General features: G+C 26.8%; 1 protein-coding gene across 1 annotated transcript; it reads right to left on the bottom strand.

Moving 5' to 3' along the window:
* Positions 1–3157: 3157 nt before the first annotated feature.
* Positions 3158–7009, bottom strand: LOC145846785 (uncharacterized). Its single transcript, XM_082953400.1, has 3 exons — positions 6815–7009; positions 5421–5562; positions 3158–3198 (listed from the first exon to the last, which is right to left on the bottom strand). Exons 1-3 carry the CDS (start codon positions 7007–7009, stop codon positions 3158–3160), a joined length of 378 nt encoding a protein of 125 aa, XP_082809526.1.
* Between the last annotated feature and the right edge of the window lie 5796 nt (positions 7010–12805).

Below are 12805 nucleotides of genomic sequence, written 5' to 3'. Positions count from 1 at the left end.
AACAACCATATCTACTTTTTATGGAGTTTTAATTAAAAACTATTTAAGAACTATTCCGTTAGTAAAAGTAAAAATTTCACATGAACTAAAAAATAATTTAAAAATATAACGGTGGAAAACTCCTAAATAATCTCAACTTTTTAGAGAAAAAAAAATTATAAAAACTTTTGCATACAATTTTTGTTACTAAGCATATATTAAGCTTCTAAAAATAAGAAATCTATCAAAATATTGTAAAATCATAGAGGCATAGATAAAGTTTAAAATAAAAAGTTAAATATAAGTGTGTTTATTTGATTATAGAGTTTAAATATTAAAAAAAAAATATTAAAAGGTATAAATAAAAAAGCAAAAAGGTAAAAATTTACATTAACTCATGCAAAGATCTTCGATAAAAGTTCTAATTTTTTTTTAACTATATGTTAAACACAATTTTTAGCTAAATAATCAAAATTTAACCTAATCTTTAAAACTTGAAATATTCGCATAACAAAAGCACAATTGTGGTTATAAACTGCTAATTTAATTTCGAAATTACTAAAACTTTACTACAGTTTGTATTTAGAATTATGTAATTTACAATAAAAAGTTTACAAGGTACTGGTAATAACTTTAACTACAAACTCACATTTTTGTCAGTACAATCATCATCTTTTTGCTCTTTTACATTCTGAACACTTGATACCGGAGTTCTAACAAGTTTTTTTGACTGATCACTGTGAAAATATTGACCATAAGAGAGTTGATTTCAAATATTTACTCAAACTTTTATTTAAAAAAACTCAATAATTAGGTTATACATAAACTTAAAAAACAATTTACTCAGAAATTAATTACAAAATTAATACAAATTAATTCAAATTGCTTGAGTAATAACAATTAAATAAAATGTATTTTATGCTGAGCATACTTTACTCTACTAGTCTAATGATCTACAAAAATTTGTTTATATAAATAAGTAAAAATTTTATTCTATTATAAGATAAAAACTTGTTTGATAATATTCTAAATAAAATTATCGAGTTAACTATAAAAAACATAATTAAATATAACATAAAAAGTGTTTGTTTATGAATTAAATAAAGTTAAGCATTACAATATTATCGGCTAATTTTTTTTTTAAATATGGTATTCTGTTGATTTACAGTTTTGTTTCAATACATAAGTAGGTAAGCTACGGATCGCAAAGCAATAACCTCCGTAATGATGTGTGCTCGTCTGCTAAAAACTTTTGTGCTGCAACAATATTTGTACAAATTTGAAAGATACGCAAGTAGGCTAAAAACAATAGAGTAAGGAAAAAGCGCTCTGAAGTTTTTCTTACCGAATCGTTGTAAAAATAAACAAAAACTGTTTTTTTAAAGAAGTTACATTATTTGCAATGCTTATGAAACAGCGCTTTCTTGCAATTTAGCAAAATAGCGTGCAGAACAGGGTTTCCCAAAGTGGGCGGTACCGCCCCCTGGGGGGCGATTTTAGTAAGTTGGGGGGCAATAATTAGTAAAGGGGCAAAAGGGGGGGGGGGGTAAGGGGCAATTTTAAAATTTTGAAACTTAAACTAGATATTCTTGAGTGCATTTGAAGAGTAAAAAAAAGTCTTAGGTGTTTTAAATGGTAGTCTTGTTGGAGGAGGCAAAAGCCTTTTTAGTTTCTTCAAACGAAGCAATTTGAAATAAAAAAAATTGGAAACCCTGGTGTAGAATGTTTGTTATGCGTAAGTCATTTTGTTTAAAGTATAAAATGTAGCCGATTCGTTTTTTTAATTTCCATGAATTATTACAACAAGTTATCTTATCGTTCATTTGTGTTAAGTTTTTTGTTATCATTTTCAGTCTAGCTTGCCGTTCATTAAATCTTTTTCATTTGCTTTGTTATGTGCTAATAAAATATATCTCATTATCATTTTAATATTAAGATAATTTATCTACTTTACCCATATGTATCCATCTCTGGTAGCCCGTAAGCACATAAGCGCTCTTCATTTTTAACAATTTTTTTAATGATTTTGTTGTTTAAACTTACATTTAGGTTCTTAATTCAATGATTAACAATTAGTAGTGCTTTATTATTGATATTTTACCTCATTTTTGCTTTTAAAGAGTATATTATAATAGACAACTACAACTGTTTTAAAATGCCACGCTGCTTGAAAGACTTTTTTAATAAAGTGTGTTTTGAGAGTGAAGGTATAATTTTAAAACTTTCTGTAAAAACATAATGTAAACAATTATGAAACATTAAATGTCAAGAAAAAATAATACTTAATTGCAAAGTACACTACCAAACATTATGAAAGGACTCCCAACGAATTATCATTTTTGGTGGTACCTTATTTTACAAACTATTTTCGCTGAAAAGATCGAAAACTTTTTTGAGATAAATTGGTTATAGACCAAGCAGCAAATTTAATTGATTAACCGCCTGTACCACATTCACACTGTAATTCTAATTGTCTAATTTATCTCAAAACTCAATAAGGAACTGAAATAAGAAAAATTTAAAATGCCATAAAACTCACTAAGGGCAATTGTTTTGGGGTGACAAGTTTTTGTGTGTAAATTTTTTAGGAATCTTTGGCAGCTGAAACCTCGTAGCATTTGAGCTGGCAAGTCTCCGAAGAAAAACAACCGTACTATAAGTTTGTGGCGTTCATGTTCTAATTTGCACTACTGCCAGAAATACCTTGACCGGCTAATTGCGCGCAAGTAAGACAAACTATCAAACATACGACTATCCAACACAAAAAAAAACAGTTGAGGTTTACTTTGCACGCAACTTTTCAAGAGAAGATCGGATATAAAACAGACTCTGCTGGCCAAGTTATAAACTAGGGTTTTCTAAAAAATTTTCAAAGGGCCCATTTAAAGAAGTTTTAAAAAGCTATTGCCCCCTCCGACAAAATTCACTGACTCTAGAATATCAGATTTAAGTTTCAAATTATGGCATTGTGGCTCATTCTTTTACAGCTTATGGCCTCCTAAATTCCCTAAATACTTATGGCCCCCTAAATTCCCTAAATTTTTCCATAAAATTTAGTATTAGTTTAAAAACTACCATTAAAAACGTCTAAGACTTTTTTGCTCTTCATCATCAAATCCAGAATATCTAGAGTAAGTTTCAAATTATGACCTCATGGCTCCTGTAGCCCCTTTGCTGCTTAGGGCCCCAATGAGGCCACTTGGCCCACTATGGGAAACCCTGTTTTATACAGTAGAATGTACAAAGCGCTAAATGAATTTAAAAAGCTACAAAAACTTACAAAAGACTCTTAAACGGATGATATACCGTTTAATAAAGTTTAGCTTATGGTTGATATACCACTTATGTCACCAAAGACCAACAAGATATTTTAGGACATAGGAGAGCCTAACTTTTACAGAAACTAATTTTGGCTCTTATTAGAAAGCCAAGAGCTTAAACTAAGAGACATTTTTTATAGAACAGAAAAATCTAAACTAACTTTAGAGATATAACTAGTTTTCTTGAAGCAAACAGACTTTTGAACGAAAAATAAAAAATAATTTAGACTTCAGTTTTAAAAATTCTAGTTTCTTTTTGCTTATACAACTTTTTTATAATTAAGAACAATTTAAAATTCTGTTTTATACAAGTTATTCAAAATTTATTAAAATTAAAACAAGAAAGATCTAAAACAATTGCTAAGAGAACTAGGAGAGGAGACAGATTTTTAGTAGAAAAGTCTATTTTTCGACTTTTTAGTTTGCGCTTACCATTGAGAACCTTTTTATGTTTTATTGTTTATACAGGGTGGCCACTGGTTTTTGGCAAATTTTCTCCAAAGTTTTAAAATTTTTTCCATGTTTTTGAAAGTACACGTTTTTGGGTCTATTTTTAGTTTAAAACTAAGTTTAAGGTAAAAAACTGTGTTAAATAGTAAACCAAATTAAAAAGATACTGTAAAGTTACTATAAATTAGATTTTTAATAAAAAAAAAACTTGTTGATAATGAGAAAAAAACTTTATCAATATGAGAGATGTTTTGTGTTAAATTTAAAATTTACCACTTAACATGCAAAATTGTTTAAAACACCTTGTTTTTCTAGGTTTTTTAGTGATTTACGTTAAAGGCTACAGGTTTTTCTAGGTTATTTTTCAATTTTTTTAAAATTCCAGGTTCTTTAGTTAAAATTGTCAAACTCCAGGTTTTTCCTGGATTCCAGGTTTAGTGGCCAACTTTTTTATATCTTATAAGTAACTTTGAATTTTTTCTAAAGCAACTGGTAGCTTAGTTTATTATGTAGAAAATAATACTAACTTTAAAAAATATTAATTTATTTCCCCCCCTCCCTTATTGCCTTAGTAGTCGCACGACTAATCAAACTCTTAAAAAAGATGTTCAAGAGTCCATATCTCAAATGTAATATATGTGTATGTATTTCAAAAAATTTAAAAATAACTAATAATAAAAAATAATAAAATTTAAAAATTGCAATCTTTTAAATTACCTACATACAATTTTTTTTTAATTTTTTAATATTTTTTGAGATATGGCTAAAATTATTTAGTTTTATAATGTAGTAATTTTTAGCAATTATTAAAAACAATTATTTAATTTTTTATTTATTTAATCTATTTTCATAACTTTATTAATTGGATCTGCAACCGCATTAATATTTTTATTTAATTTATAACCCCTTTTTGAGGGGAACAGGTCAAAATTGCACGAAGAGAATTTTGCACGAGTTACATTTTTGCACAAAAGTAAAAAAACTAAAAAAAATATTTTTAAAAAATAATAATGAAAAGTTACTGACCGAGGGTTAGGGTTAGGGGTAACAGTGATAGTAAAATAAAAAATAAAAAAAAGTAATAAAAATTACTATTAAAAAAAATTAAAAAGCAAAAACATTAATAAAAAAAATCTACTGACCGAGGGTAAGGTTAAAAAAAAGTCTCCGTGCAAAAATGTCTTCGGTGCAAAAATATCTTCGTGCAATTTTATCCCCTTGTGCAAAATTGTCTTTGTGCAAAAGTATTTTTGTGGAATTTTGTGCACTCGTGCAATTTTTTCCCCTCCTGCAATTTTGTATGCTCGTGCAAATTTGACAGCTACCTATTTTTGAGATATGGCCTCTAACATTTCTTTATGAACTTCAATTGTCCGTATCTAATTGTTATGTAACCGGCCTCAAGACTGGTTGCAGACATACCAAACAAAAAGTTAAATAATTTAACGTTGTTTAGTTTTATTTTAAAAAACAGGATTGCCTTTTAATTTGTTTATTAACCTGTTTGGCAGTAGCCTTGTCCAAAACAACTCTGTCCTGAGCTTCATAACAAATTCAGGGAATAGTATACAAGTTACCCATCGTAGAATTTTTAGCAAGCAATTTTGCATGTCGTAGCTTTTTTCAAATAGTCAAGCTCTCATAAAAAGTACAAACAAAAGCAACACTAACTTTGTTTTTTAGACTTGCTATAATTAAGAGCTGGCTTGGAAAATATTTCTTCAGCTTTTTCCTCATCACTGACGTTTGAAAGTTTCGGAGCATTCCACGTTTTTCTCCTCTTTTTTTTACTTGGCTCACTTGTATTCGATTTCTAAAAAAAATTATTACTTAAGCAGCGTTTTTTTAATTCGTCAAAGTTTTTATATTGAATAGTTCTTAGCATTTCTAGTTAGCTTTAGGACATCGATAGTAAGTGAAATTTAATACCAAGTAACTATCTTTACAGACATATGAAGTGCACTATCAATTAGTTGACAAAAATTGATTACTTTTTATTCTTTGAAATCAGAATTGCCAAAAGTTCTTTTTATTTTATTTTACAGGTTTTTTAAGGTTCTTCCAGGTCTTTGAAAGTACTGTACTTTTAGTATAAAATCAACTGTGTATGGGATAAAACTATCTTAAATAGTATAAAAATATTCGAAACATACTGTAATGCTATTTTAAATGAGTATTATGATAAATAAGGTTCTAACTAACACAAAAAAATTATTGTATGTGATATTTTTTTGTCTCATACCTGGTTTCATCACTTTACCTGAAAAAATTTGTTGAAAATTACAGGCTTTTTTATGATATTATTCAAGTTTCCAGGTTTTTATCAAAATTTATCAATGTTTTACTTTTTTTTCCTAAATTTTTATTTCCAAGATTCCAGTTTATTTGCCAACTCTGATAAATGGTTCTGTTTTTTCACTTGAATTGCATTTGTAAAACTATATATACAATACAAACAAAAGTTTATGTTTCTTTAGTAAAGTTTTTAATGAGTAGGTATAATACAAATATAACTGGAAGTAAAAAGTAAAGTTTTAGCGCAAGTAGTCGATAGTTATAAAGAAAAATATTTTATAACATCTCAAAAAAAATTAAAGCTTTTTTGCAACGATACAGTTATTGGTAAACTTGGTTCTTAACTGCGTTCTTCTAAAAGGAGTAAAACTTATACGGGACACGTTCAGAATCTACCCGCGTTCAAAATCCACCCAGTCAAATTTGAGAATCGCCTACTAATCGAGGGTAAGGGGTGATAGTGAAAGATAAATAAAAAATAAATTTTAAATGCAAAAAATATATGAAATAAATTAACAAAAAAAGAAAATAAATTTAAAAATTGGGTGGATTTTGAACGCGGGTAGATTCTGAACGTGTCCCGTATAAGTTATACTCCCTTTTAGAAGAACGCAGTTAAGAACCAAGTTTACCAAAACTGTATCGTTGCAAAAAAGCTTAATTTTTTTTTGAGATGATATCAAATATTATTTTTATAACTATCGATAGTTGTGCTAAAACTTTATTTTTAATTCTAGATCGGATTTTAATAGCATACCATTTATACAAACCTGCACTTTATGTAAAACTTCGGCAGCCCGCTTTGATGTTCCGAACGGAGTTGTCTGGCACGCAGAGTCGACCATTTTCACAGGTGCAAGTGCAGCTTTTTCGTTTGCCAGTTTCTTTTTCTTTTGTCGACACATTTTGAACGCTACCTCCCAACTGGTCAACTGATAAGTTGGAGCGACTTTTTCTTGTGGCATTCAGGTCAGAAATATCCGCAAAGTTTTCTTTAACCTATTTTTTTATTAACTTTTTAAGTACAAACACTTCAAAAAGTATGAAAATTCACTTCAGTTTTCTTTTAATTAAAAGTTATTTTACTTATTACTTTAACAGTCACCTATAAAAAATAAAACAAAATAGTGCAAACATAAATTACAAATTAAAGTTTTAAACAATTAAAAATTAATTATCTATCAATAAAAACACTTTATCTAAAACAAATCTCATCAGTTATAACTTACGCCTTTAGCTGAAGGTAGTAAAAAGCTATCAACGTTTTGTTTTTGAACCAATTTTGATGTTTTTGATGTTTTAAGATCGTCCAGTTTCGTAGAGTTGGTGGCATATGAAGCAACTAAAAAAAATATAACTTTTTAGCAGTTGTTAAAACTCGATAAAACAAAGACATATGGATTTTTATTGTACCTGTCAAATTTGAAGCTTTCACACTTGATGCGTCAAGTTGGTTGTTTTCTGTTGAATAGAATTTAAACTTTTAAAACACAAAAACATAAACAATAACGTTTTTAACCTCGAACGTTTCATTTAGTGTATAAATACTTAAACACTTAATGTTAAACAGCTAAAATATTTTGTGCTATTCTTGTCGACTTTCAATTATCTTAAATTTTTCTAAACTATAACTATTTACACATTTTAAATTGTTGATCAACTGTTAAGCTATGAAAAAAAAGGTTCTGTAGCAATAACTTTAGTTGATTTCTCCTTTTAAATATCACAAAAACTTAATATTTTTCAACACATCTTAAAATATGATGGTTAGTTTTCAAAAATCTTGATGTTAACCAAATACTGCTTATTTACAGTTTTGTAAGATTTAAGATAATTAAAATTTCTAGTAACATTACATAGTTTTGCCTAAAGCATATTGTATCTTATTAAAATGCCTAAATTATGCAGACAAAAATTATCTAATTATTCTTTTTTATTTCTTTACAGAATACGTTTTGTACTTATTCAGTTTTGTTTTTTAATATAGTTTGGTTTGTATGATTAAATTAATTTTTACTCGTGTAAATTACGTTTTATATCAATGTTATCAAAGACTTTTTTGTTTAATTAACGTAGGTAAATGATTTGTTTCCGAAATAAAATTTTATTTATTATTGTACTGTTTATATATAATTAAACATTCGATTAGTTCATTTGCTGTTTTAGTTTTAACGACAGCGCGAAATATATCATGATGTTTAAATTCTGTTTTTTTTCATATATTGTTTAAATACTAAAATTTTAATTATTTGAAATATTAAAATAAATAAATAAATATTTACTTAGTAGTAATTTTTAAAAGTTCTGCCATGTCATAAAAAAAAAGTAAGTAAAACGTCTACGAATCAATCAATTAACATGCTTTCAGTGGTCCAATCAAGTACATCATATGCAAGTAAGATGCAACTTTTCTTTTTTATATTTGCTCAAACATTTGTACAACTAACTGCGCAACAAGTAAAATAGCTTAATTTTTTTTAATCAATTGTTACTAGTAAAGTGTATAAAGCTGTTGACTTGTTTTACTTGTTTTCGCTTAGCGCTTGTCTTTTTCAGAGGAAACTTTTATCAACTCAGAGTGATCATTTTCTAAATAATACACTCATAGTTTCAATAAATATGTACTCCTGAACAACTTGAATCTTACTCTTACAAACTAATTTGATCCAGCTTTTTTTTGATGGTAAAATTAAAATCTGACTGAATCCGGTAGATCACTGGTTGTAATAAATCAACATAATGTCATTTAGGAGATTTAACCCATTCATAGTGAACGTCGCTGATCGGCGATAAACTTAAACTATTTGAAGGAGCTTTGACTGTAAGATTGAAATTAAAACTTTTAGAAGTGCAGTTGTTAAATGATATACTTTAAGAACTGTTTGTTTAACGTAATATATATTTAGTTTATAACTAAAAAAAGAACTAATATTTTTTATATACTTTTTTCTGTGCACCTTGTAAGCATGCTTAGCAATTAAGATTAATTAAGTTAGTGAGTGGTTTTGTTTTAGCTAAATTATTAACTATAATTAAAAAAATAGTATGCAACAGGTATTTCACTCTGCTCCATAGGTAAAAATTTTTTTTTATAAAACATATTGAAATTATCATTCAGAACAAAAATACTTTTGTAAAATATTTTTCAATTTTCTTACTTAAACTTAACAACATAGTCATAGTGTTTTTTTTTTTTATCTGCAACAACAGCTCAAAATTGTTTCTACTACATTAAAAAGTAAAACTATGCTTGTAAAGATTTTTATAAACAAATGTATTTTGTAAAAAGGAGTAATTAAACGTAAAATATATCACTGATACTTTCAACATAGACTGTTTTATTTTTTTACTTTATTTATTTTAAAACTAGACAAACATACTTTTAGATGGAAGCTTCTGATACGCTGGTGATTTTCTGTAATTTATTTACTTTAGTTTGATAAATCAACTTAACACACAAGCTACAATAAAGAAAACTGTAAAAACTTTTCCTGGTTAGGGATGTTAATGTTATAATAAATTTGACATACTTTTTAGTTAAACATGATACATAAGAACTTTTTACTATTATATTTATTAAGACAGGAATAAAAAAGTGATAAATATCGAGTTAGTATAAAAACCGTAGTGTTGTACTAATATATATTTATCAATAAATACTTAAAAAAATTTATTACATAAACATGAATTGATTTGTTAGTATGATGTAATTTAGATGACCTAATAACTTATTTTTGTCATCGAAAGTATAGAACAGTATTTCATTTCACAAATTACTTGATTACAATGAATGGTTAAGTGCATATAGTCTGTCTGTTTAAGACTAGAATCAGACAGTTTTTGATAATTTGACTACAAAAAAGTTGGTAAAAAACCGATCAAGACAAAATACTTGATAAATAAGTACAAAATATTTTTATTTTTTTATTAATAAAGAATAGCTACCAATTTTATGACACATTTTTCGAGATGTTGTGTTATTTCAAACACTTCCAAGATTTACAACTTTTTTCAGTATTTTGCAACTAAATTTTTTTTTCACTTTTTGTATAAAACTTTAAGGCGTTTTAGTAGTTTAAAATTACTAAAAATATACAAATTTACCAAAAGTTTTATTTTGAAAACTATTTCTATAATTTTAAGTTTAAGTCTTTTTATATTATAAAATTATAAACACAAAATATTAAACTAAGTAAAAAACTGTTCTGTAAAGTATAAAAATATTTAAAAATACTTTAATGTTACATTAAATATGATAAATAAAATTCTAAATTATAAAGGAAAAAGTATTGTATTTTATATATTTTTCGTATCTTATCTAAATTACTTTACTTTACGTGTAAAAATTGTTTGAAATTGCAGGTTATACCAGACTTTTTCTCAAATTTCCAAATTCCAGATTTTTCCAAAATTGCAGGTTTTTAGGCAACCCCATAAATTATTACCAATTTAATTAAGAAAAATCACAGTTCAATTTTTATAATAAACAATAACAATAAAGCTCACATTGGCTGAGGCGGTTTGAACGAAATTTTCGAAGCAGAAACATCGCTATCACTTGAATATGCTAAAAAAAACTTGAGTTATAATTTTTTCTTTACAAAACTATTAAATCAAGTTTTTACACAAAAACTACAAATCAGAAATAGTGAACATCTCCAGTACAATTACATTTATAATTGTTAGCTAAATAAATAAAATGGGATATCTTCTGCTATGCAGACTTTCGCCGATGTTTTGTTGATTTTACTAATACAAGCTACCAGCTATCTCGTCTAGTGGACAATGTACTGAACGCTGCACAGCACTTATCAATGCCAGCAAACAGTTGCTTCATGCTTGCATCTATAAACCATTTGTAGATTGATAACTACAAGTTTACGGTAGTGACTACTGATGAGTCCTAATCAGGACAAAACGGTTTCAGTCTACCGAAAGTCGGGAGTTAAATAGGATCCTTGTGGCAAAGTTAAAAGGCAAAAAGAGACTACTTCATTAAAAACCTGTCTTCTCATACATATTTTGGCAACCTTTCTCAATTTTGTCAGTTCAATCTTAACTTAATAGTAAACAACCCTATTGTAGATTTGTTTCTAATTTTCGAGTATAAATATTGATTTATTTATTTTGGTCATAAAAATTTTAATTTCAATTTCTTTTAATCGTTACAATGGGAACTTTTCTTATAATGCAAGGAACATTTCACAAAAACTTGAGGTCAGTAGCTTAAAAAATTAAAAATAAAGATAGATTTTTGGTGAATTTTTCAAAGTTTCAGGAAAAGTGGCCTTAAAATTTTTGATTACAATACGGTTGTAGCGGATTTTTTTACAAAACTTGTTATATCTCAAAAACTGATTGAAATTGTTGTTTCAAAAAAAGTACCCTACAGTATAGTGTATACTGTAAGCTTTTGAATAAGAGTCAATAATGTTAATTTTTGCAAAACAAATGTTGGACCCGTTTCCCTATGCCCTTGAGGTGATAATACAAAATATGAAAAAAGAAAAAAAAGACTTAATATTAAAAGATAAAGGCAAAGGTAAGGTATTTTTTACAACTTGATTCCATATTAAAGAATGAGAATTTTTTCCATATCTTTGTATTTAAAACTTTTAACTAAACTGGTAAATTTTTTTAAATAAGAAAAACTGTTTGCTGTTTTTGTATAAAAAAAACAGTAGCTCTTTCCCCTTAACAATGACCTTAAGTTGTAAGTAAAAACTTATTTATTTAGTCTGATGCTGTATTGATATAGTTATTAGTTTTTACAGTGCTGATAGTACATTACAATACATAAAACATACTTAATAAAAAATGAGTAGGTATTTATTCAAAAAATTTAGAATTATTAAACTTCGATCTGCCTTTTATAAATAAATTTACTAGTTTTCAGACTTAAAAAATAAATTGAGATAACAAAACAATAAACTAGGATTAAATAAGTAGAAGAGTTTTTTAATTTCAATAGAAATCTCAAACTATTTGCTAATTAATATAAACATTTATTAAACAATATATAGCTAATTAACCACTCACATTCAGCATGACTTTTCAAAAATTCCATTTCTTCTTGAGTAGTATTTTGCTTTCTGAAATGTTATTAATGATAATAAATTTTGAAGCATAACTTGTGTCTAGTTTTTATTATATAAATAACTGATATTCAAGTTTAATAAATTATAAGTTTAACATAGGGGTAGGAAGTACTTGGGTGATGTTTGCTGGACTTAAGAGGAGATATGATTTGGATGTGCTTAGATTTCATTAAGAAGAATCTGAATTAAAAAATAATTTGAATAAAAAACTATCACACCCGCAAAAACTAATTTCAACCTCAAAAATCACTTATTTTTTGATTTTTTAACTCAAACAGTTTTGAAATCACAAATACATGTCCTAGACTTGTGTGGAGTCAGCTAGTCAGAAAGATATTACTGATGTCATTTTCAATTGCGCGTTGATATATATATATATTTATTTATTTATATATATATATACATATATATATATAAGTTATATTTTAAATCATTTTCTGATATTAGAAAATATGATTATTGAGAACTTATAAAACCACAAGAAACTATCTAAATAGCAGTTTACAAAAGGAGGTCGATTATTAGTAAAGAGGCAAATAGTGGGGTTTATTTTTGAATTTTCTAAAATTACGGTGCTTCTATTTTTATCTTTTAACTTACTGATTAGAAAGTGCGCGATATCAGGAGGCAATAAATATTAATGGGTTAAATTATAAGTGTCAA

The sequence above is a fragment of the Thalia democratica genome, unplaced genomic scaffold (genome assembly GCF_965202585.1).
Source record: "Thalia democratica unplaced genomic scaffold, ktThaDemo2.hap1.1 HAP1_SCAFFOLD_629, whole genome shotgun sequence".
NCBI classification, from domain to species: domain Eukaryota; kingdom Metazoa; phylum Chordata; class Thaliacea; order Salpida; family Salpidae; genus Thalia; species Thalia democratica.
Note: the sequence above shows the minus strand (reverse complement) of the source record. Positions and strands in the feature narration are given on the sequence as shown.